The sequence below is a fragment of the Panthera onca genome, chromosome D3, assembly GCF_046562875.1.
Source record: "Panthera onca isolate mPanOnc1 chromosome D3, mPanOnc1 haplotype 2, whole genome shotgun sequence".
NCBI lineage: Eukaryota > Metazoa > Chordata > Mammalia > Carnivora > Felidae > Panthera > Panthera onca.
Genome location: NC_138350.1, coordinates 2,378,418 through 2,403,519, shown reverse-complemented (window position 1 = coordinate 2,403,519; position 25,102 = coordinate 2,378,418). Strand labels below are relative to the sequence as shown.

The following is a 25,102-nucleotide window of genomic DNA, read 5'->3' as shown; positions in this document are numbered from 1 at the left end:
TCCCAGGCTGCGGTGGCTGGGGGCTGTGGACTGAATGCGGTGTCCCCCCCAATTCAGATGTTGCAACCTAACCCCTCAGGTGATGGTTAGGAGGCGGGAGCTTGGGGACCAGGCGATGGGGGCCCAGGGCTCCCTCACCCTGTCTCCGCCGTGGGAGCAGGAAAGGGGCCTCACCACTGAATCTGCGGGCACCTTGATCTTGGACTCGCGGCCAACAAGGGCCCCCTTTGATGTGCGGGGAGGACGGTGCTGACTTCAGGCATTATCCAACCTATGTGGCTGGGCCGTGTTTCAGGACCGTCTACTCCCTGCACAGCACACAGGGGGAGCCCCGTGAACCTGAATGAGATCATGTCCCCTCTCCGCTCAAGCCTCCTCCTGCTTCCCTCCCCCCTCGGAGTGAGAACCAAAGCCCCCAGGGGGAGATGTGGACCCCGCGGGCCTCCTTGCTCCCCTCTCCTCCTTCTCTCCCCTCGACGTGCCTCCCAGCCACCGCGGCTCCGCTGTGCCTTGACCGTGACCCAGTCTTCGCCTGCTCTGTTCCTTCTGCCTGGAATGCTTTTCCCCGCAGACATTTCCGTTGCTCATAAGCCCCCGCTGTCTGGTATTGGGCCAAGCCAGCAGTGGTGACACAGAACAGCCCTGGGTGGGGTGGGGGCCACGGAGGGGTCTCCGAGACATGCTGGGCTTACAAGGACACCCCAAACTTACAAGGGCAGCGGGCACACCTGTCCAGGCCTTGCCCTGCAGCACGACGCTGTCTCCACTCTCCTGGACAGGAAAGCGGCCTCCGGTGCCTAGGGCGGTTTGCACAGCAGGAAAGGCCGGCTCGGGGGGCACAGAAATGCCAGAATCATCGCCCGACACCCAGGCAGCAGGGGTTCCGCTCGGCATGGACTCCCCGAGGCTCCGAGTGGCTGCCTGACGCCCGAACACGGGACGGCCTGGACCAGTGTCCCATCTCCCCATTACCAGCGCGGCCTTGGGCCAGGTGCCTGACGTTCCGCGCCTCAGTTTCCCCATCTGGAAGGCGGGGATAACGGCACTGCTCACCTCGAGGAGTCTTCTGAATCCTACGTGGTCCCGTGAAATGTGTGGAGTGGAGGCAGGCACACGGCCGGGGCCACGGAAGTGCCACCTGTTCCTTGCCACCGTGGCCGCCTCGGGGCCTGGGTGCCCGGCTCAGCGCGGGGTCCCTCACCGCAGGCCGAGCGGAAGGCGCTTTGGGGCACACGGTACTCCTTTTTACCGTTCACCTACCCGGGCGGCCTCGGGCACGTTTCCTTCCTCCTCCCGGCCGCTGAGGCGTCCCCTCCGGGCCTGGCTCCGATGCTGCCGGCCTCCCCACCCTCGCGGCCGGCCCCCACCGCACCTGCGCCAGAAGGAAACCTCCCGCAGAAACAGGGTCTCTGTTCCGACACCACCAGGTCCCCGGGCCCCCCCAAAACCCGGTGCCGTGGCTCGGTGGCTCGGCGGTGAAGGTGTGCACGGGACGCCCTGCAAGCGGAGGTGGCTGGAGACCTCCCGGCCCGCGCCTGGGGGAGCTCAGAGCCCCCGGCCCTCCCAGGCCAGGCCGAGACCCGCAGAAAATGAGCCAGAACAAGCTGTCGAGCTGGCTCCCCGACACCCGGGCACGCGAGGGCTCTGGGATTGAAACCGTTTTGCAGCGAGGACGATGTTTCCATCTCCGGTGCGAACACAGTATTAGTCAATTCCCCGCAGCCCTCCGTCCAGGGAGTCCACATAAACGGAGTTTATTCTGAGACGAAATTGCAGGCTTGAAACTGATTTCTCGAAGGACGCGGTTCATTTCTGCATCTTTACTCTGTCTTCGCGCACGGCTTCCAGACACCCAAGAACGGCGTTTTCCAAATTACTGGCCCCCTTGGGCTGCCTCCGCTAAACAGTGACGGCTTCGGTGGCTTTGATTCGAAACATCCCCCCCGAGCTCTCCGTGGCGGCTGCTCCAGGGACGGGGGCTTCGGCGGTGGTCCGTCCCTCACGTCCGAGGAGGGAGAGAGCCGCTCACCAGCACGCGTTCCCTTCCTACGGTGGGTCGGAGGGGTTGGCCACGCCGAGAGAAGACACTGGTCCCCCGAGAGCAAAGTGGGGCAACGCCCTTTTGGCCCTCCATTCACTTTCCGTCCGCTGCATTCCCCCCCGTCCCCACCCCCGATGTCTGGTTCTCTTGCTGTTTCTGGTGACGGCTCACAGGGCAGACACTTGCTCAGGGCATCGGCCCGCCTTTCAAGCCAGACCATCCTGATGTTGGAAAACAAGGAACCGTCGGACGCGGCTCCCCAATAACGGGAGGGAGGCAGGGGCGCCTTCCGAAGCCCCATCGTCTCCAGGCTCTGGCTTCCCCAAATCGCTGACGTCTGGTGTGGGATAAGCCCCACTGTGCGCAGAGCTTCAAGTGCGGGGACACCTGGTCCTTGGACCACAGCCTCCTTCTACTAAAGGGGAGACTGAGGCCCAGGCAGAGGCCAGGGTGACCCGGGGGTGCTGCTCATGGCCGGTGGCTGCAAAGCTACAGAAACCTAATCTGGGTAGCTAAAGCCGCAGGAGGTCACAGGACCCTGAGAGGCAGAACGCGGACTTGGGAAAGGACAGAACCAGTGAAATACAGAACAAGGCGTAGCAGGGACCTTGAGCCAGAAAGACCAGCCAGCGGCGGCCGGAGTAATGAGCTGGCTGGGCCGTTCTTCGTGTCTCCCTTCTTGGCCACACGTGTTGGCGACGTCCCTGAAGGGTGCATCCACCCAGCCCAGCCACGGGGCAGGACAAGGGCAGCTGCTTCACCTTGCAGTCTTTAAGGTGGGGGCCAATTACCACCGGAAATGAATCTCCCTTCGCAGCTCAGTGTCCGAGGGGCAGGACGATTCCATGCTATTCAGTCGTACAAACTGGATGGACGCTGGGAGGCTCAGAAGCAAGAAATACCCACGACGTCAGGGTTACGGGCATTTTCTGGATCCCTTCCCCAGTTGGCCTGTCACACTGGGCTGCCTCTCATGTGGGTCCTGGGGCGATGGGAGGCTCAGCGTGAAGAATCTGCACCCCCCCGCACACCCCCACACGCACAGCAGGACGGCCCCGCTAGACTTCCCCGTCCCCGCTCGCGAGCTCTTCCTGCTGGCATCCGTCTGTCAACACCGACTTAGTGAAATGCTTTGTTGTCTCCCGTGGACCCACAGCCACTGGTGTGACAGAGGACCTCTCTCCCTGTGATGGAGGCACTTCTCTGCAGCCCGTCTAGTTCTATTAGGGACGCTGTCGGGGCACTTTATAAAAGCTCTTCCTGAGCTGGGTGTGCCGACCGGTGCAGACTGGTCGATCGAGAGGGAGGCTTGGCCCCGTGCCTGTCCCCGGGACGCAGAAAGGCCTCTGGAACCCAGAGAAGGGGGTCTGCAAGGGAAGCTGGGTCGCCCCTGGGTTCCGAAGCAGCATCTCTTTTCCCTGGCGAGCCAACGACGAGGGCAGATTCTTGAGGGACGGCTCGCTCTGCGGCCCAACAGCCCGCCTCCAGAAGTGAGTTTCCTTCTCCCCACCGACTGTCCTGCTTACTTTCGCTTCCCCGAGTGAGCTCAGCCTGTGCCCTTCTTCTGGAATGCTTCCAGAAGGCGCTGCAAGGAAAGAACAGGGAGGTTTACAGGATGGCTGGCTGACCTAACGGGCGAGGTCACCCAGGAGTGACGGGGCTGGGGGTAGAGCAGAGGAGCGGATCCACTCATTTCCCTAATGGAGACGTGCTCACCTCCGCCTGCGTCCCCAGGAACCATCCCCGGCCTCGGGGGTACGGCAGAGACTGAGACAGACCAAGTTTCTCCTCTCAGACAGCTTGCATGTTGGTGAGGAAGACAGAAAATGAGCAAAGGAGGGCCAAAGAATCTCCCCAGCAGTGGCCAGCGCGGGAGTGAAAACCTGGCTGGGGACGCTTCTCCTGGAGCGTAGGGCAGACATTTCTCCTGGAGCGTAGGGCAGTGGGAGCATCTCTTGGAGCCGGACGTGTTGGGAGGCGCCGGCTTCTTGCTAAGTGACAAGTCGGAGCCACGCGGGGCCACGCAAAGAGCAGCCGGAGGGAACAGCAGACACAGAGGTGGGCGTGGGCTTGCCATGGCTGCGGAGCAGAGAGAGTCCCGGTGTGGCCGCAGCACGGTGACCAAGGGGGGGAGGGCAGCACGTGAGATGGGAGGGAGGGGACGCGTCCAGGCAGGGACCCCAGTTGTATGGTCACCGTGGAAGGGAGCCAGAGGGACTTTAAGGATGCGCGTGGCCCTCTGAGTTGTGTTTTACAGAAAGGCCCCTCTGACCCCGGAGCAGACAAGAGAGGCCTCTGGGGGAACAGGCAACCGCAACGGTCCGGAGAAAGAGGACGAGGGCCTGGTGACGGAGCTGGCAGCGAGGACACGGAGGAGTGGGTGCACGGAGGCACGGGCCGCAAGGGGACAGCCGCCATTACTTTAGTGGCTGGAGCTCTTAGCATCAGGCCGAGTGTTCCTTCTTTTCAACCCACACACAAGCGTCCAAGGAAGATGGTTAGAGGAAGGAGCTCCTGTCGCTGAGTCTGGTCGACTCCTCACTGCCTGATGTCCCGTGTCCCCTCCATCACGAGCACTAAGGGGGTCTCTCCCCCTCCCCATCCGGCCACATCCTTCGGCCCCGAGCTGCCCATTCTGCTCCCTGAGACCCGAGGCATCTTCCCCGAACGGGAAGCCAACCCTTTCCTCTTCCAATAACACCCCACGTCCTTCCCTAGACGCTCTGCCGTCTGCCCAGGCCTTGCCCTGTCTGTCCTGCCGTCTCAAACCCCAGACCCTTCCTCCTCAGACCCTCCTGGAAACCGACTGGGGGCTGAGTGAGAAGAGCTGACCCCTGAGCAGGTGCACCCAATGTGATGCCTTCTCAATTTTTTTCTTTTTTTTTTTTTAACATAAAACATTGACCTGGCATTTTATTAAAGCCACGGGTTTTTATTATTTTTTTTTTTATTTTTTTGATGCTTATTTATTTCTGAGACAGAGAAAGACAGAGCATGAGCAGGGGAGGGGCAGAGAGAGAGGGAGACACAGAATCCAAAGCAGGTTCCAGGCTCCGAGCTGTCAGCACAGAGCCCGACGCGGGCTCGAACTCATGGACCGCGAGATCATGACCTGAGCCAAAGTCGGACGCTTTGCCGACTGAGCCACCCGGGCGCCCCAAAAGCCACAGGTTTTTAAATGTTAGAGGAAATGTGTGCGTGACCGCCCACCCCCTGCACCACTCACACAGGGCGCTGGCCTTGCCTCCGGCTTGCCTCCCGGGGGTTGTGTCTACACCTGTGCTCACACTCTAGCCCGCCGGTCCTCCTTCCTTCCGTAAAGGACCTCCCCCCACCGTGTCTCCTCCTCCTCAGATGCCCCTTGCCTGCTCCCCTGTCTTCCCCACCCCCACTCGCTGCTCCTGCCTCAGCTCACTGTCCGATCCTACAGTAAAACCCGTCTCAAGGGAAGAACGTCGCCTTCCTGGCTCCGCATCAGCCAGCATGGAGCCAGGCTTCCAGTGGATACTCAGCGGATGTCTGTTGAGAGACCGTCTACCTCATTCCAACCGACGGAGCCGACCGGTCTGCAGACTTCCCAGGGGGTGCCGTGGGACATTGTGACAAGCTGGGCGGGTGCGCGGGGGCTTTGGAGGGAGCGCGTGCCAGCCGTCTGCCATTCCCTGCCCTCCTGTCACCCTGTGACCCCTCCACACTGGCCGGTTTCCAGGACCCCATGCCAGCTGGCTTCTGGCTACGTTCAGCCGGTGGGAGGCCCGGGCGAGAGACTCAAGTAAGAAGGAAGGAAGGGGTCGGGGCGCTGTCTTGGGCGCTGGGTCCTTCCCTGTGGATCCGGCTCCTCCCGGAAGCTGTCCGCGTGGCTGCAGGGGTGACCCAGCTCCTGGTGGCACCACCCCCACCCGCTGCAAGAAGAGCTTCCTGCCAACAATAATCTCTCGGTGCTTCCCCATCCCTCTGCCTTGTCTGCCCACCCAACGCCTTTACAACTGCCGTGAAACCTCCTCGAGGGACTACCTGGCGTGGCCTCGATTTCCTGACTGATGAGCACAGAGCGAGCAGGATCCGGGAAACCGAGTCCTCCCGGGGCTGGGTGGGGCTTCCCACAGCGCTGGGAGAGCCGGGCAGGGAGGGAGGGTGGGTGCGAGGGTCTGCATTCAACTTTGCCCTCTTGCTGCTGCTGAGTTTGCTATGAAATAAGTCTCTATATTGGAATCTAGTCCCTTTAGAAAACAAAAAACAATGAGCGTTTTTTCTTCACCCTGGCTGCACTTAGAGATACCCTAAGAAGATTTATCAGAAAACCAAAAAAATGATTTCCCCTCTGGTGCTGCCAGACTCGGTATTCTTGCTGGGATAGGCCAGTTGGATCTGAAGGGGAGAGAGGAGAAGGTGTTATTTATGCATGTACGTATGTATGTATGTATGTATTTATTTATTTTTCTTAACGTTTATTTATTTTTGAGACAGAGAGAGACAGAGCATGAGCGGGGGAGGGGCAGAGAGAGAGGGAGACACAGAATCGGAAGCAGGTTCCAGGCTCCGAGCCATCAGCCCAGAGCCCGACGCGGGGCTCGAACTCACGGACCACGAGATCGTGACCTGAGCTGAAGTCGGACGCTCAACTGACTGAGCCACCCCGGCGCCCCAGGAGGTGTTTTTCAAAAGGCATTGGGGTTTTTTGAACACGTAGATTTCTTTGGGTAGTATCGACATTTCAGCAATATTTCTTCTCCCGGTCCACATCAGAGTGGCTGATGTCAACCACTCAGCAAACAACAGATGTTGGCGAGGATGTGGAGAAACGGGAGCCCTCCCGCACTGTTGGTGGGCATGCAAACTGGTGCAGCCGCTCTGGAAAACAGTGTGGGGGGTCCCTCAAAAAGTTACAAATAGAACTGCCCTACGACCCAGCAATTGCACTACTATAGGTATTTAAACCAAGGATCCAAAAATGCTGACTCGAAGGGGCACACGCACCCCAACGTTCATAGCAGTGCTATCGACAACAGCCAAAGTATGGAAAGAGCCCAAATGTCCATCGATGGATGAATGGATAAAGAAGATGTGGTATATAGATACAATGGTGTATTACTCGGCAATCAAAAAGAATGAAATCTTGCCATTTGCAACTACATGGATGGAACTGGAGGGTGTTATGCTGGGCGAAATGAGTCAGAGAAAGACAGATATCACATGCTATCACTCATATGTGGAATTTGAGAAACTCATGAACACAGGGGAAGGGAAGGAAAAATAAGATAAAAACAGTGGGAGGCAAACCATAAGAGACTCTTCAATGCAGAGAACAAACTGAGAGTTCCTGGGGATGAGGAGGTGGGGGGCAGGGGTGGGCACTGAGGACACTTGTCGGGATGAGCCCTGGGGGTCACATGTAAGTGATGAATCAGTGGGTTCTACTCCTGAAGCCAATACTACACTGTATGTCAGCTAACTTGAATTTAAACGAAAAATTTTAAATGCAATGAATAAAAGCCTTGGTGTTTTGTAAAAGCTCACTAAGTGATTCTGTCACGCAGCTGGGTCTGAGGATATTAGATAAGTGGGCAGGGATTGTTTGTGTAGCTTTTCCCTGAGTGGGGGTACTGTTGACCCCCCCCCCCCCCAGTAAAAAGGGAAGTGGGAGAGCAACAATTAGACTCCTTTCTCCACTCCATTTTCCGCTCAGAAAATGACCAGGGACGAGAGCAGAGAGGCCCCACGAGGTGTGGCATCTGCGTTCTCTCTGGTCGGTCTCCTCCCTGTGTCTTTAGCCTACTACTTGGGGAACTGATACCGGGCTTGGGGGAGCTCCTGTGGAGGCCCGTGACCCGCTGCGGACGCGGTGCCTTCACTCCGCGTCCGCGGCGTGGGAGGACGGTGGCTGGCACAAAAAGCAGATGTTTGGCGAGCGTTCGATGGGCGGACGGCTCGGTGCTGAGCGGAGCACGCCTGCCATTTTGTGAAAACATCCCCCATCTCCTCCGGTTCCTCGAGTTCGAACGGCTCTCGCTGTGCCACTGAGACCCTCAACTCATCAATTACAAACATTAACTGTAAATTATACTTTTGCATAGTTAATTCAGCCTCTCATTATGTATTTAGTGGAGCTCAGCAGGCATAAAATTCAATAGCAAGCTTTGGAGCAGCTCCAACTCCTGTCTTCTGTGATATTTGGAAAATGCGAAGTTTTAGTAGTGGACCTTGGAGCGTGTCTTTCCTGGAAGGTCTCCAATGGGCTCTGCTTTTGGCTTCGCTCTTGGAAGGAGTTCAACCCTTCTGGGAAGGCTGATAGCTTCAAAGGATGCGTCTGCCCCCCTGTCTCCACCAAGCAGAGGCTCTTCCTCCTTCCCAGAGTCGAAATTAATATTAACCTGACCAGTGGAAGGAAAGAAAAGTGTGAATATCAGCGCACTTGGCTCCTGGAGCCATCACTCATTCATTATTCATTCAACAAATATTTACTGAGCACCTCCTATGGTCAGTGCTGTGATGTATCATGAGGATAGAACAGTGAGCGTTGAGAAGAGGGAGGCAGATGGTAAATGACCAAATGCATCTAAATGTCTAATGTGTCGTGTGGCGATACAGATAAGGCGGCTGAGTGAGCCGTGCATAATAGGGCGAATGCAGCGGTGGGTGAGCCACCAAGACGTCTGGGGCAAGCAAGTGCAAAGGCACTGAGGTAGAAAGAAGCTTGGTGTCTTTGAGTAATACTAAGGAGGCCAAAATAGAAAAATCCGGGAAGAAAATGGTAGACAAGGAACAGTGTGAGGAGAGAGAGAGACACTGAATTATCAAGATATGGAGGATGAAAGTTACTTCCCAATTGCTAATCCCGAGGAGAGGCTCAGAATTGTCAGTCAGTGAACGTTTGTTACACCATATTCAACAATCTGCAACCTCTAGTGTGCGAAACAATGTATACAACTCTCTTCCTTCATCTGTCCTTGCGCCTTAAGCCCCCCTGCTGCTCCGTAGCAGAAAAGTTAATCTGGTTGATTCCAAGCTTGCTGAGGCATTTCACATTCAAACACAGCCCGGCAGTTTGTCAAGCTTGGCCTGACTTTCTTCAATATTCACCCAGTGGGAAGAGTCGGGTGACTGTGGATTATGGAATTGGGTCTTCAGATAGATGGTCCCTCTTCTGGCTTCATCCACAGGGATGCCACCCTGTGCTGGGCGTGGTCATTGTTTGATGCTGATGTTCATGAGGTTTCCAGGCTTCTACCTGACCTCTGAGAGCACCCCAGGTGCCCCTCTGCGGGAGACTGAGGCCAGGTTGGGGTCCGCCTCTGTTCTGTCAGTGGACTTCAGTACCTTCCCTGGAACTCGGTGAAAATTCTGCCGCTCCCCTGCGCCACTCAGGGCCTTTGGGGGCCAGGCAGTGGGGTGGACTCCTCCTCCTCCCTGCTCCTTGCACCCCAAGCTGATTCTGTTCAACCTCTGCCATATCCCGCTGGGAAAGCACAGAGGATAATCTAAGGTCTCGAAAGAACTGTCAGGGCCCATATCCCCTCTCTGTTGCTGTGTAACAAACTGTCCCAAGTTCGTTGTCTTCAAACAACTCTAATTTATCATAATAAATAGGACACCCATGGGCAATTCCTCTGTTGTTTTTCCCTAGACTCTCTTATAGACCTAAATGTATTCGGTAGAGTACTTGGAGATAGGATGGCTGGGCCGCTCTGTCTCCACGCGGTCTTGCATCTGGGCATCCCCACGACCCAACTGGATCTGACGGGATGGACCCAGTGCTTTCCCCTGGGGGTAGGGACCACCATGGCGGCACCAGGAAACCCACCATGGTGCTGCAGAACCCTAAGAACCTCAGGATGTCTTACGGGTCCATGCCTCTCCTACCCAGACCTCCGAGGTCCTCTTGGCAGCTGTATTTCTTGAAGTGTGACCCAATTTAGCTAAAATTTCAGCTGCTTGCCAATTAATATAGCATACATTCCTGGCGTGTTAGGTTCGGGAAACTGTAGCGTGCATGGAAAATAAAAGCTAGCAGGAAAGCATTCCACAACTGTGCCATTGTGTGGCCCAGAGATCCCTGGAGCCAGTGGGAGTCTGGGGAAGGATCCCACAGGGATCGAGAGGAACTGGGCACCTTCCTGCCTTCTCCTCACCTATCAAGGGTTCTCCTTGGCCCACAGTTTCGTTCAGCTTACCCGTGTCCCTCTCACAGACCCCAGTTTATTTTACTAATTGGATTAGTTGCCAACATTTACACAGCCGTGTGCCAGGCTCCCAGGGTGGGTTAAGCTTGCACATTTATCTGCCTGAATATGCACAACACCCTGCAAGACCAGAGTGTATATCCCCATTTCAGAGATGAGGAAACTGACACATGAGTGATATGCATAATGACCCCAGGCTAAGTGTGGGATTCATATCCAAGGCTTTGCCTCCAAAACCTGGGCTCACACTCACCCATCATGCTATAGCAAGGAAAATAAGTGACAGGATGTGCTCCAGCCAAATCCAGGTGCAGAGTGGACGTGAATCTGACACCCAGTGGGGGGACGTTGGGTCAGGACCTGGGGGGCTTGGGTATGGTCCTGTTTTCCCCCCACCTGCTGCCTTCAGCAAATCCCAGGTCTTGTGGCCCCAAGAGGACAAAGGTTTGCAAGTCCTTCCGGGTTACTGAACAGCAGAAATATTATAGTGGTAACATAGTTGCGATTGTGTGTTCTAAGCTCTACACGCGTGCTATACCATTTATCCCTGCAGTAGCCTGGTGAGGTTGGCTTAGCACAAATCAAGAAGCCAGTTCTTACAGAGGTGAAATTAGCAGTTCTCAAACCTTGCTGCGTATTAGAATCATCTGCAGAGTCCCTAAGAATGCCCGGTTTCACTCCAGACCACTGAAGGTAAGATCCCAGAGGTGAGACTCAGACATCAGAATTTTTTAAACCTCCTCCACCAAGTCATTCAAGATTGCCACCAAGGCTGAGAACTGAAGGGTTAAGTAACTCACCCGGGATCGTTCCCAACCCCACTGAGGAGCAAAGTCAGAAATCAAACCTGCGTGTCTGATTTCAGAGCCCGTGGTCGTAACACCTACCCAGTACAATTGCTACATAGACGCCGGGAAGCAAAAAAGTAATAATAATTTACAAGTGAAGTGCTTGGAAGTCACAGAGAGAGAAACTTTTTGTGGGTAGCTGTAATTGCTGATGCCGTGGCCGCACATTACAATCACCTGAGCATTAAAAATCCTAGTGTCTGAGTGTCACCTCTTGAGATTCTGATTCCATTGGTCCAGGGTAGACCCAGGTATCAATCATTTTTCCCTTACTCTCTGCAGGTGATTCTAACATGCAGCCAAGTCTGAAAGCCCTGCTTTGTAGGACGAGAAGGCTCAGATTGTTTTCATGAGGGCTGCGATTCTCCTCTGAAGCACTGTCATCGGTATCAATGGGATTTGCAGGAGAACGCTCGCAGTAGAGAACTCACTTTCCTCACCCCTTCATACATGTATCTGCTCCTATACCATTTCAGGCTTTGGGGGCTGACATAGAGAGAAGGTGAATGTTTCTTTTTTAAATCCAAACTCCTAATCTGGTTCAAAGGTGCTTGGGAACAGAGCAACCTTCCTGGCTTTTCTTCCCCTGTCTGCCATGCACTGTTAACATGCATCTTTCCCTATGTGCTAATTGCAGACAGCAAGGACGAAAGATCCTTCCTCGCTGCCCTGGTATCTTTTAGGGTGTGTTATCTTAGCCATTCGGATTTCTCCACTCAGCCCTTTGAGCGTGGGCTTCTGATGCAAAAACAATCCAGGACAGCAGAAAATTAGTTGTGGCACCATCAGTTTTGATGACAAAACAACTGGTTTTGTCCCAGGCTCTGGTCTTTTAAGTTTCCTTTGCTCCCGCCTACTCTCCATGTCTTTCTCTCCACACTTTTTTGTAATTTTGAGGCATTTGGTAAGTTCCCTTTTCTTTGCCAGTCAACCCAAGGTGACTTGTGTTCCTTGCAACTCATATCCTGACGTGATTCCTTCAGCACCATGGAGAGCTCCTGGAGTTCCTTTCGGCATCTGTGTTGACATTGGGGTCAATGAACTATCTAATAAAGTCTTCCTGGAAGGGAAGCGGGTGTCCTTTGCCTTCATGAAATTCGCATGAAGCAGAATGCATAAAATAGAAGCCCGGGCTGAATGACTCTGTTCTCCTGGACTGGCTTCCCTATTCTAAGGTTGATTTCTTCATTTTGTTAGCCTCATTTCTTTCTGTAGGCATTATGCTGTCAACAGTGGCTGTTGAAATCCCGTACACCCCATAGTGGGGAATGGGAGTCCTGATGGTGCCATAACACACCCCCCAGACTCCATTTTCGTACGAGATAGAGTTCAGTAGCTAAAAGGTTTGGTAAATTGGGTTTCCACAGGTCCAAACTTGATTATGACTATTGGGGGAATTTATTTGTTTTTGAGTAAGAGCTTTTTTTAAGCCAATTTTGAAAATTTCTTTCAAGAGTTACTGCAATAAATCTACACTATTGATTTAGCAAGTGGTGGTTCTTAGGCACTCTCTAGAGTCACTTAAGTGTTTAAATTCTTCTCTTTATTACTCCAACAGTACCACTGGCCCCAGATGGGCAGACATGCAGGGCTCTTGGGCCCTTCAAGGCAAAAGCTTAGCAAAGATTTCCATCAGCTCAGAGACAGCAGGAGGGCACTGACGACGGACAAAACCGCACACAGATTTCTTCCTTTCTTGGCCTCCATCTGCCAGCGGAAGTTGTGATACTGTGGTATCGTGTCTGACGGGGACAGCTATGGAGTAAACGCAAATCCGAATAAATCCCAGATGGCAATGAATGGTGGAGAATTATGTCTCTACTGTGGCTTGTTCTCAGGGACTCCTGGACCAGCCCTGAGGGGCATGTTTTAACGGTGGCTTTAGGCAGTCAAACCTCAAGTCACTGAGCACAAACACACTGTCAAGTTGTGCTAAAAACAAGAACAGTTAATGTCTGCTGATGTTCGCTGGTGCGAAACCATTCTAAGTGTGTGACACCCGTTGGCTCATTTCCTTATTCTCACACCAACTCTGTGAAATGGGAACAAGTCGCATCTCCAGTTTGCAAACAGGGAAAAGGAGGCCGAGTTGCCCAAAGGTACTGAGCTGGTGGAGCCAGGATTTGAACTCAGGACCCACAGCGCGCTCGATCGTAACACTTGCTGTGTTTCCTTAGCAGAGTCTCGCGTGACAGTCTTGGCTCCACCCCCCTGGTTCCTCCTCCCTCCTGTCTCTTGCTTCTGCCTTCCTACCTTTCCCCTCCTTCTCTTCCTTCCCTCGTGCCTTGTTTTCTTCTCCATCCTTTAAATAAGTACTTCTTGGAGGCCCAATATTACAACACGTAGGGGTGGAGTTGCTTTTGGTGCTGCAGGGGTGACGTTAAGGACCAACTCCAGTCCCACAGCCACCACTGTCACTGCCCCTTGGTATGCTAAGGGTCCTGGGACCACAGTTTGGAAATCATCCCCCTGCATTGTCTTCAGGGCCCCATCGTCCAACGAGCATGGCCCTTCTTTGCAATGCTGCCTCCAGAAGACAGGGATACCACCTTCCTGAGCCAGAGACCGCAAACTGACAGGCAGCAGAGATGCAGATTTGAGCAACATCATGGCTAAAAGGTTGAGGTTCTTATATTTTAAAATTCAGAGATTTTATAGAAAAACTCCAGAAAAAAAAAAAAAACAAAAAACGCTTCATGATCCACAAGACAACGGTTGGCAGGAGCGAGGAGGCCACGTATCCATTCAGATGAGCAGAGCCGGACCACAGGCACCATATGGCTTTCTCCCCTAAGCGCCCCTAAAGTCTCACGTTTCAAACTGTGGCTCAGTTCACTTTACTGTGGGTATGTCACATTATGTAGATTTTCGGGACGAAGCAGGTAAAAGCCGTGTGGGGTGAGGGAGGGTAGGAAGAAGCACAGTCCCACAAAAGTGAACCGATGAAGGAGTCGATTCTCTCTTCCCAAAGGAATTCCTCGTCTGGAGTCAGAATGTTTCATCCCGAGCCTCCCTGGGGTGCATCTCACTGTCAGGCCGGGCTTGCCTGGCCTATTCTGTCGCATCTGTTGCCGAGATCCCTGCCGACACAGGCCAGCTTCTTGCTCCTCTCGGTCTGAGGTCCCCAGCCCCCTGCAAAACTGTGTCAACCTTCTGCCCCCAGCGCCACCCTGATGCCGCTCTGACCCGGGATTCTGCACAGCTCCGGGGAAAGCTGGAGTTTCCCCCACACTGTGACTTCTAATTGTTTTTCCGTCTTGAAACCAAGAGTCAGCATGAGTGGGGGGGGCTGTGGCAGGTTCCCGATGGGCACCTGGCCAGGCACTGCCTTCCACCCCTGGTTGAGCACCATGTAGTGCAAACACCCCTCCTGGGTGCAGGGACCTGAGAAAGTGCTCTGCTCTGGCATTTGTGCAAAATAGGAACCACAATTACCTCTGAAAGGGATTTTATTGGGATTTGAAATAATATATGCATGGGACCTGGTGCAGTGCCTGGTACGCAGAGAACATTGCATACACGGTGGCTTGTTGTCTTTATTTTTTTTAATTTTTTTAAGTATTTATTTTTGAGAGACAGAGCGCAGGTGGGGGTGGGGCAGAGCGAGAAGGAGACACAGAATCAGAAGCAGGCTCCAGACTCCGAACTGTCAGCACAGAGCCCGACGTGCGGCTCGAACTCATGAACCATGAGATCGTGACCCAAGCTGAAGTCGGACGCTTCACCGACTGAGCCACCCAGTTGTCGCTTGTTGTCTTTATTCTTACGTTACCTTGAGAATAACTTAGGAAAGTCACCTATCGCCCGCAAAAACCATATAACACGATATCTTTCAAAGTCGCAAAGGCAAACTCCGCGTCTCTTTTCTCTTGTCCGGCACTGAGACCCCCTTTCGCACAATTGCAGCGGAAGAGGACGCAGCTCGGGTTGAGTTGAGCTGCCCCTTCTGCATTCCAGTGTCCTACCTGGAGAAGGGGAAGGCCATCATTTCAATCGTCTAGATGACAGCACTTAGTCTCAGTAGGTGGTGCCGGCTGCTGTGATGCTCAAAATAGAGTTTTCTAAGAAAATGAAGATGGGCGCAGGTTGAGACACGTCGCAGACTCCAGCACATCCCAGTGGGGCCACAGCAGGGTCTTGGGGCTTTTGTCTCATCCGTGACCAAGGAAGATAGACTGAGCAGAGTCTATCAAGCAACCACTGGACGTCTCCAGCGTACTCAGCCCATACCCAGCTCTGCTGAGGAAGGAGATGCCCGTGCGGGGGTTCTTGCTAACAGAGCACAGTTGACCCCCTGAAATAAAGCCCCGCCTGTCACCCAGGGAAGAGACAGACCGGGCCAGAGCAGGTGGGAAGGATTTCTGGGGGCCGAATCGAGCAGGCTCAGGTCCCTGCGGGCTTAGCTGCCGGACCAAGTATGACTCTCTTAGTTTGGAAACATCCCAGACTCCAGACACTTCTTCCTCATTTTCCAAGGCAAGTCATCCGTTCTTGAGATTGCACAGCTCATGGACGGATGCACCAGACAACGGATTTGTGTTCCCTCCCACGGGGGTATCCAGCATCCCGTAAACCGTGGTTTTCTCGGTACCACTTCCCGCCCGGAGAGCACGAGGCAGATCCCCGAGTCCCGGGGGGCTTTGGTCAGTGCGGCCACCTCCCCGTCACCTCCTCCCCCAGCTGCCGAACAGGGCTGAGGGTGATGGGCTGGAGAATTAGCCTTCTGGCTGCTGAGCAAGCCCCTCAAAGATCGGGTGGGTGTGTCCTTATCACCCCAGCAAAGGGAAGGGTTTCTCTGGCAACTCATCGTAGTGGTACCGGCCTCTGTTTGGGGTACAGGGTTGTTGTTGTTTTTTAAGTTTATTAATTTATTTTGAGAGAGAGAGAGAGAGAGAGAGAGAGAGAGAATGACAAGCAGGCTCTGCACCATCAGCACAGAGCCAGGTGCAGGGCTTGAACTCATGAACTGTGAGATCGTGACCTGAGCCGAGATCAAGAATCAGACACTTAACTGACTGAGCCACTCGGGCAGCCCTGGGGTGCAGTTGGTAAGCAGACCCGTTTCCCTCTCGACGTGCCATGGAAAATTCCCCTCGATTCCCTCGGAAACACGTGGGACGCCAGCCTGCGATAACTGCCGTCGGCTGCCCGGCCCCCCACGTTCCGGAGCACAGCACGCGGGCAAGCGGGCACGGCAGGCCCTCCTCTGCCCGGCTTTCCGGCTCACCAGCATCCTGCCCCGCAGACTCCGCTGCGTGCCTGGAAAGCCTCCTTCCTGCCTATGTCCACCCGTAGCGATTCTGTCGATTCGGCAGCTCAGAGAGCTCTCCCGGTTCCCTTTGTCTGACCTCCCGCAACAAGGGCTGGTGTAGGTGATAAATACTCTAGGCTCTGCTGCTGATACTGCTACCCGGCCCCCCGCTCCTGCAGCACGAAAGCAGCGGAGACGACACGCAAAGCCCACCCAGGGCCGCGTCCCAGCGAAACGGTTCACGCAGACGGGCGGCAGGCTGGATTCGACTCACGGGCCGCGGTCTGCCGACCCCCTCACCGGAGAAGCTCGCTCGCTGGGTGCCTCGTGACCCCACACTTGGCCTCCGGCTGCCGTGGAGAGCACAGGTTCAGGGATCCGGAGATGCTGCCTTCCCTTTGACTCTGCGGGGTCGTGAGCAAGCCGATTCCCCCTTTCGGGGGTCTTCGCCGTGGTGTCTGAAACAACGAGAAGTTTGGACGGTCGCGGGTTCCCAAAGCATCACACCCGCTGGGGCAAGCTTGCTAACGAGACACGTGTCTGGGCTCACCTCGGATTCAGGGTGTTGATCAGGACGCCTCGTGGGGAACCAGAGTCCCGCTAGCTACGGGCCCCTCCGTCGAGGCACAAGAGGCCGTGTCAGGGTGTGCGAGGCAGGTCACGCGGTCTCAGGAGAGCTGCCGCGATGAGCCAGCGAGGCAGCTGGGAGGACACCAGTGGAGAAAAGCAGCAGCTGCATGGAAACCTGGCACCAGCCGGCCGGCACAGTGACCTGGGCTGTTCGCGGGAGGTGCCCCCGCCCCTGCCCGGAACTGCTCACGTCCTCCGAGCTGCCGCGTCGTCACGGGCCCCCCCCCCCCGCCTGCGTCCCCAGCCCCCTTCAGCCCTGCATCCAGGCGCCGAGGGCCCTGCTGTGATTGTCGGCCCCTACAGGACGGGAGGAGACGCCAGGGCGGATCAACGGTGGTGAACGAGCCACCTGCCACGACGGGCTCACCCGCCGAACTCAGCTCAAAGGGAGTCTCTTTAGTCCAGAGTTCCCCCAGGCTCCTTCTGCAGGGGTGAGGCCGCGGGATTCACCGCTTGTCTGAGGAGCTGGTACAAACCGGCCCAGACACCTGTGAACACCCAGCGCTTCAGACTCTGCCCGGTTCCTCCCTCGTGGGGGCCGCTCCCTCCGTCCCAGCCGCCGCGCCCACACACCGTCCCCGACAGGTGTCTGCTCTCTCCTTAGACGCGAGTTACAGCCCGAAGGAGAGAAAAGGGCCCTCGCACGGAACACGGTCAGCTAAAAGCCATTTATTTCCTTTGCTCCCTCCCTTCCAGAAGCAGCAGCTCGTTCAGCGAGGTCGTGCAGATGAACTTCGAAATAGCCAGCTTCAGCAGCCTCTCGGGGACGCAGCCCATCACCTGGCAGGTGGAGTACCCACGGACGGCGACCACCGACACGGCCGTGTCCGAGATCTTCATCAGCCAGAAGGACCTGGCGGCCATCGTCCCCCTGGCCACGGTAAGGGACCTCGCCTGCGCCCCGGGGGGGGGGCCTCCCCTCTGTCCCAGGACGCGCGCTGCCTCCAGAGGCTCCAGGGCACTGGCACCTCCCTGTGCCTTGAGGAGGGGCCGTACCATCAGCCTGGCCTCTCTCAGCCCAGGTTACTGCCCTGCGACCCTCACCACGCTCGCTGCAGCCCCATCCCGGTTCGCCATGTGCTTGATTTCCCTCCAGTTGTGCTGCTTGTTTTTCTTGCTATCTTCTGCTCCTTTTGCTGCGTTCCCATAAATACGGTGTAGTCTCGGCTTCAGGAGCAGAACCCAGTGCCCATCCCCCATCTAGCCCGTTCCCCCTCCATAAACCCTCAGTTTGTTCTCTGTATTTAAGAGTCTCTTAGGGTTTGCCTCCCTGCCTGTTTTTATCTTATTTTTCCTTCCCGTCCCCCGTGTTCATCTGTTGTGTTTCTCAAATTCCACCTGTGAGTGAAGTCATCTGATAGTTGTCCTCCGCCGGACTTATTCCGTTTAGCATAATACCCTCCAGTCCCATCCACGTTGTTGCAAATGGCAAGATTTCGTTCCTTTTCTTCGCTCAGTAGTATTCCACTGTGCATATACACCACATCTTCTTAATCTATTCATCATCCATTCATTTGGGCTCCTTCCATAATTTGACATAGTGACCAGGGACCTGTTAGGGTGAGACGCTATAAACAGTGGGGTGCAGCGCCCGTGTGAATCAGCATTTTGGTGATCTTTGGATAAATACCTAGAGTGCAATTGCTGCATCGTAGGGTGGTTCTACGTTTCACGTTTTGAGGGAGCTCCACACTGTTTTCCAGAGCGGCTGCGCCGGTTTGCATTCCCACCAGCAGTGCGAGAGGCTCCTTTTAAACAAATTTTTTAATGTTTATTTATTTTGAGAGAGAGAGAGAGAGAGCAGGGGACGGGCAGAGAGAGAGGGAGGAAGAGAATCCTAAGCAGGGTCCACAATGTCAGTGCAGATCCCGACGTGGGACTTGAACTCACAACCATGAGCATGACCTGAGCCAAAATTAAGAGTCAGATGTTTAATCGACTGAGCCACCCAGGCGCCCCTCTGCTCCTTTTTTATAAGGAAGCGTCAGGCCCCTCTGTATGTTAGTCGGATAAGCGAGGCAAGACTACCGCCACAGACAACCTCAGAAACTCAGGTGCTCGGCACAACACAAGTTATTCTTGCTTATATTTCATGGATCAACCAGTAGGGGGCTCTGTTCCGGGCCACGTCTCAGGGGCATCACCATCTTGTAACTATGACATCGGGAACATGTGGCCTTCACGGTCTCTGGGACAGAGGAACGGACGTGTGGAAAGTCACATGCGAGCCTCTCTAAGCGATGGCATGGAAATGACTTTCCACACCCACGCGGCTGGTCACGGGGAGTCCCGTGGCCCCATCAGGTTTCCAGAGGGCTGGGTGAGCACCATCGCGGGGCAGGTCAACACGTCGTTGACCCGCGTGGGTCACGGTGCAAACCCGTGCCGCGACTTCTGGCTCGACCCTGTGGCTGCTGGAAATGAGCCCGGGAGAGAAAACGGTGAGAGGGTAGATGGCACTTTTGCTCTGAGGTCTCTCGCCTAGCACGCTGGGACTTTGTCCAGGGCCATCCCTGAGCTCGGCTTTGCTCCACGTAGGGATGCTTTGCCAGGAGGTCCAAAAGGATGGCGTTTCAGAGGCGCGTGGTTCAGCTTCCACTGTCTTTGCCGGAATTCTCCCTCCCTCACACGGAGCCCGGGGCAGATATTGCAAAAGCAATTTCTGTTCAGCTTTGGGATGAGCAGGCTTCACTGATACCAAGTTGGGAAATCCATCAATTAGGATTCTTTGGGTCACATGTGACCAAATGCTACCCAGTTGGCTTAAGCACAGCGAGAATCTGCCGGCCCGTGTGACTCAGAATCCAGGATCCGTCCTGGCCTCGGGTCCGCCCGATCAGACCCAACTCTGTCTCCGGGACTCCGTTTCTCTGCCTCTTGGCTTCCCTGAGTCTACACACGGTGGCAGCGTGGCAGCCTATACTCTCGCCAAATGGTTCAAGCCTCGAGCCCAGGAAGATCAGCCAGCTCATTTCCAGAAAGCGCGACCAAGGTCTCGTTGCCAGGACTGCTCCTGTGGGGTCCTGCTGTCTGCCCGAGGCGGTCGCCGTGGCAGGGACGCTACATGCCCAGAGTGTGCGTGGCCTGGAACAGATGCCGTGGACGTCCCCTCCCGCCCTCGCCTCACCCACCTCCTCACGCACTGGCACGTTATCACCTGAGAGTTCTGTCTCGCCTGCAAAGCCGTCCTTCCCGCCTGTGCGGCAGGACAGACGCACCGAGGAGTTTGCATGTCCCCATCCAAGGAGCCCTCTCCCCCGCAACAAACGGGAGTTGGCACGGACTTATTCCAGCGCCCTGGGCCCTCCCGTGGGTCAACGCAGCTCAGCACGGCGCCTTCCCCCGCCCGGCAGTTCTGGCCAGACACCTCTCGCTGTGGTCCCGAGTGCCCTGCTCTATCTCACTTCCCCACCCCCTGACTGAGGTTGTCTGCCCCTCCCAATAAACCACTTGCAATGGAATCCTTCTGGGAAGACCCAAACCAAGATGCGGGTCGACCGCACAAACCACATGAGTTTGAGAGCAGAGCGGTTTCCGGATCGTTTCACTAGAAAACACGAGAATGGACACCGGGCAGCAAACAGGACACGCGGCCCCTCCTAATATCTGACGGGTGAGGAGGCTGAGGTGCCTTTCCCAAGCAGTGAAGCCACTCTGTGCACAGGGAACCCACAGACTACAACCCCAGGGCCAAACCCAGCCTGTGCTCGCTTCTCTAAGTACAGATTGTTGGGGACGCAGCCACACCCGTCCATCCCTGACCCCTTCCGCTGGTCACAGGAAGAAGTGAGTAGTTGGGGCAGATGCTGAGTGGTCCACAGTGCCCGTACTGCCAGCCCTTTCTGGAAAAAAAAGCATCCGACCTCTGCTGAAGGAGACCCGAGAGGGTGATTTCTAAATGCTGGCTGAACGGGTGAACCACCCAGGAGGTTTAGAAATTGGTGCAGTTGGGGCGTCACCCTGACAAATCGAGTGCGGATCCCTGGAGGTGGGACCAAGCACCACCGGATGATTCCGTGGTGCAGCCACGGTTGGAGACGAGTCTCTCTCGGACCTCAAACGCCATTCCTCTCACATTACTGTTACCAGGGCGTGTCGGTAAGAGCTGGTAAGCAAACGCGCTGAATCCCACGATGGACTCCAGGAAACAGATCAGAGCTCTTTGGGTTACACACCCTCCCCACCCCACCCAACCCAACCCAAGCATGGCTCACGGAAGGTAAACGTCTAGGAAAGCGTTCTCACTCGTGTGCGCTCAGATCACCTGGAGACTCTTCGTGGAGGCAGATTCTCATTCAGGAGGTCTGAGTTGGGTACTTTTATAAGGTCCTGAGTCGTGCCAGTGCTGCTGGTCTGGCGGACCAGACGTGGAGTGCTGACGATCGAGCTGAGCGAAATTTGTCATCGGGGAAGGTGGTTTCCCTTCTGCTTTCCTCTTGTGTCTCTCCCGGTTAGAGTCACGTGCAGGAGGCTGTGCTGGGCGGTGCCACGCTGACATTTTCATGGCATCGGGTCCAGCAGGAGGAGAGCAAAAGACGCCTCGGTGCCAACACTCAAGCAAATCTCCCGGCACTGGCTCTGATTAGAACGGATTGGCTCGGCTCGGGTCGCGTGACCAACCTAAAGCCAGTCCCTGGAGCCAAAGGGCGTGATGCTCTGATTGGAGGGGTCTGGGGGAATTGTCTTCCCGGAGCAGGTGTGGAGTCAGACTGAGAGCCGGTGGGCATGGTGCATGATGGGAAACTCTGGCTGCCCCTGGGAAAGGGGGAGCAGACAGACACAAAGAGCAGATCCTCACCACAGAAGGTATCATCTACCCCCAGGGCCCGTTAATACGTTGAGGTCAGAGAATGATTGCTCCGGACTTCGCATGTCCAAGAATAGGCATCAACAATGTATAGCCCGTGGGCCAGAGTCAATCCGCTGCCTGTGTTTTGTATACCTTGCAAGCTGGGAATCGTTTATGTGTTTCCAAACAGCTACATTTTAAATAGTTATGTAAGGAGCGTTTTAGTACGCTCCATTTTGCCTCTCGGCCAGCAAACCCTGAAATACTTTCCATCTGGCCCCTCAGGGAGAAAGTTTGCAGGCTTACGACACAGAGCATCACCACCAGTTCTAGGGTGTAAGAGCCTAGCTCCTGTCCTACCTAGTTTAAACAGAGAAGTCATTCAGGGGCGCCTGGGTGGCTCAGTGGGTTAAGCCTCCGACTCTTGATCTCAGCCCAGGTCATGACTTCACGGTTCGTGAGATCGAGCCCCACATCAGGTTCTGTGCTTGGGATTCTCTGTCTCCCTCTGCCTCTGCCCCTTCCCTACCTTGTGCCATCTCTCTCTCTCTCTGTCTCTCTCTCTCTCTCTCAAAATAAATCCACTTAAAACCATTTACAAGAAACAGAGAAGGCATCCAGATATGATGAAAAGTAAAATCATGATAAGGATAGGAGATATTATTTTGTCCCACTTTCCAAGGGACAAGAAAGCCCTCTTTGGAGCGTGATGTGATTATTGGGGTTGTCGCGTTTTGGAAGATGGCATAACTACTGATGTCATACCCAGAATCCGTTTGTGGGCGAGTAACTGTGAGTGAATTCAAACCGGCTTCACCCAAGCGATCTCTGACGGCCCCACATCTCCGCGCGGGGCACAGACCGCCGACCCGTGTTCAGGTGCTTGTGTGACGTCATCCCCCGCAAGGTTTTTCTTTTCTTTTTTTTTCTAGATGAGAAATGTTGTGTTTTGGTTTTGTTCTGTTTTTTCAAAAAGTAACTAGGAAGCAAATCCTTATGTTACCTGTTAGCGAGCCAACTGGTCAGGTCTGGGAAATAAGTAAATTGTCCCCATTGTCTCTCATTCTGAAGAAAAACCGTCAGAAACCTAAGACAGAGGATCACCGGGTGAGCAGTGGGCCTCAGGGGGCACGGTGCTCACCTGAAAACCAGGCCTTCTCACACGCCCTCCGAAATCCAGGGAGGGAGCTGGGAATGAGGTGATTCTTCAGGAGCCTTGGGTCCCTCAGGGCTGCAGGTTCCATCCGGCTCCCAGGGAGTCCGTGAGGTGAACGCGAGGCTGTGTCTCAGCTCTCCTGCAGAGGGAGCCGTCGAGGCAGGACCTCCAAAGCCACTCTGTCCCTTGGCCCTACTGTGTGTGGGGAGGCCTGAGCCCGCAAAGCCACTGTTTGCTCGCCCCCTTTCCCGCTCACTTGGAGGCAGGAAAGCCCCGGGCCTCAGCCCTGTGGCCTCAAGCGTCCCCTCCCCTCCAGCCACCGCCTCGCCCGCACTGTGCCCACTCCGAACCGGGGGCCGGGAGGGGATAGACGCAGAGAGAGGTCCGCACGAGAGCCCCGGGGGCAGCCCAGGTCAGGCGTGGTCAGCACAGACCCCCAGATGAGGGAGCATCGGGGGCCAGAGAGGTGTTGAGATTCAGTTCTTTGACATAAGAAAAGAGGATTCACATCACAAGCTGGAACCCGGTGAGCAGCGGCCAGACACAGCCTTGCAGGTGGTGGTTTCTGTAAGCCGGCGGGGATAGAGGGGTGGTGGTCTCTTTTCGAGGATAAAGGGGCAGCGGAATCCATTCAAGCTCATGCCGAGCCCTCCTGATGTGAAGGCCACTGTGGATGTTCACAGTGAGGGGTCCTGGGAAACAGGCAGTGAACCGACAGGTCTGGCCCCCGGGGGGGGGTGGGGGTGGGGGGGGGGCAGACAGCACACAGGTCGGTATCTCGTAGGACAGGACCAGGGAACCATAAGGGAATGCAGGGAAGGGGAGTGGAGCAGCTATGCTGTTTCTATTTTCCCTGGCGTTGATTCCAAAATAAAAGACTCAATTCCATGCCTAGTCTGGAGAAGGCAGGAGCCCCTAATGTGGGCAGGTATAGGCAGAGGCCCTCTGCTCCCGGACTGACCGGCTTAGTCCCAGCCCGAGTTTCCTGGAAAGATTCACCCCGAATTTTGAACAGGTTTTTGGCCTCTGCAGACCTGAAATGAAATCATTTTCCTTGACTCCTGAAACATGGTGGGAACTCAGGTGTTGTTGTTTTGTTTTTTTTTTTCCTTACGTCAAGCTTTCAAGATTCCTAGAACGGGTCTACATCTCTCCGCATAAAATCAAATTGGAAATCAAGTGGCTATGTCCAGGGCTGTTTAAAGGAGAGATTTCTACTTGTTCTCATGTCTGCAGAATGATGATCTTAATCCTCACCTCTCCCGGGCGTCACGGAGATTCATTCGGGTCTGAGAGATCCCGGGAGCCCCTGGCCAAGCGTGTAGCAGGACAGGATTGCCGGGGGGGAACGTCGGCAGTGGCTTGCCCTTGTGCTCTGCTCTGCCTCTGTGGACTGCCGCCCCCAGTCCCCCTGGACCTCTGGCTTCTGGTGGTGTTCAGCCAGTGGGAGGCACCACGGGAGACCGGACAGAGCAGAGAGAGACAGAGGCTCCTGTGGCGGGCTGAATCGTGACCCTGAGAAGCTGTGTCGACATCCTAAATTCCTTCCAGTCTACCTGGTCCCCTCCCCATCTTGCTACAAACCCGCCAGGGCGTGGTCGTCTCTGTCCACAGCTCCTGTCCTGCAGGGGAACCTGTTTTCCCTGGCTCTCCTCCCTCTGGGCTCCCAGAACTGGCTGCCTTCCCTTGCCCTGGATGTGGGGCTCCTAACAGCTCCCAGCTTCTCCACCCCTGGCTACTTCCTTCGCTCCTGCCCGTGACTCTGTGGGGAGCCCCTCATCGCACACGCTGCAACCCGCCCCTTTGAGTGGGCCTTCCAGTTCCAGCCAGGACCCCGAGGGCGGCAGGCTCCGGGCTCCCTCCAGCTCTTCCCAGGGAGCACAGCACGGTCATCCGCAAAAGCAGACACGGCCAGGAAGTGGTCCTGACCACCGAAGGGTCGTCTTTCATCCTTGCTTCGTACAAAATTAACACTGAAGGTACAGGGTGAAGGGATCTGCCGGGGTCCCTGAGCCCCACGGTTGGATTTGTCCAGCCGGCAGCCTCCTGCGGTGGCTTTTCCACGTCCTTTCCCTCGCTGAGTCCAGAGAACCCGGTGTGGGCAATGGGATGGGCATTAACAGGCAGGTGGCGTCGCAGAGATGCGCTTGGACCCGCCTGTCAATCTACAAGTGATGAATGACTTTGCTCTGCGTCGGGGTCCGTGG

At 55.5% G+C, this 25,102-nt stretch overlaps 1 protein-coding gene across 1 annotated transcript in view; it reads left to right on the top strand.

The window, feature by feature from the left end:
• Nucleotides 1–25,102, top strand: part of TMEM132C (transmembrane protein 132C) — a 306,676-nt gene that overhangs the window by 219,312 nt on the left and 62,262 nt on the right. The window contains exon 4 of the mRNA XM_060612060.3: nt 17,647–17,830. Coding sequence (XP_060468043.3) covers nt 17,647–17,830 — 184 coding nt within the window. The remainder of the gene's footprint in view (nt 1–17,646; nt 17,831–25,102) is intronic.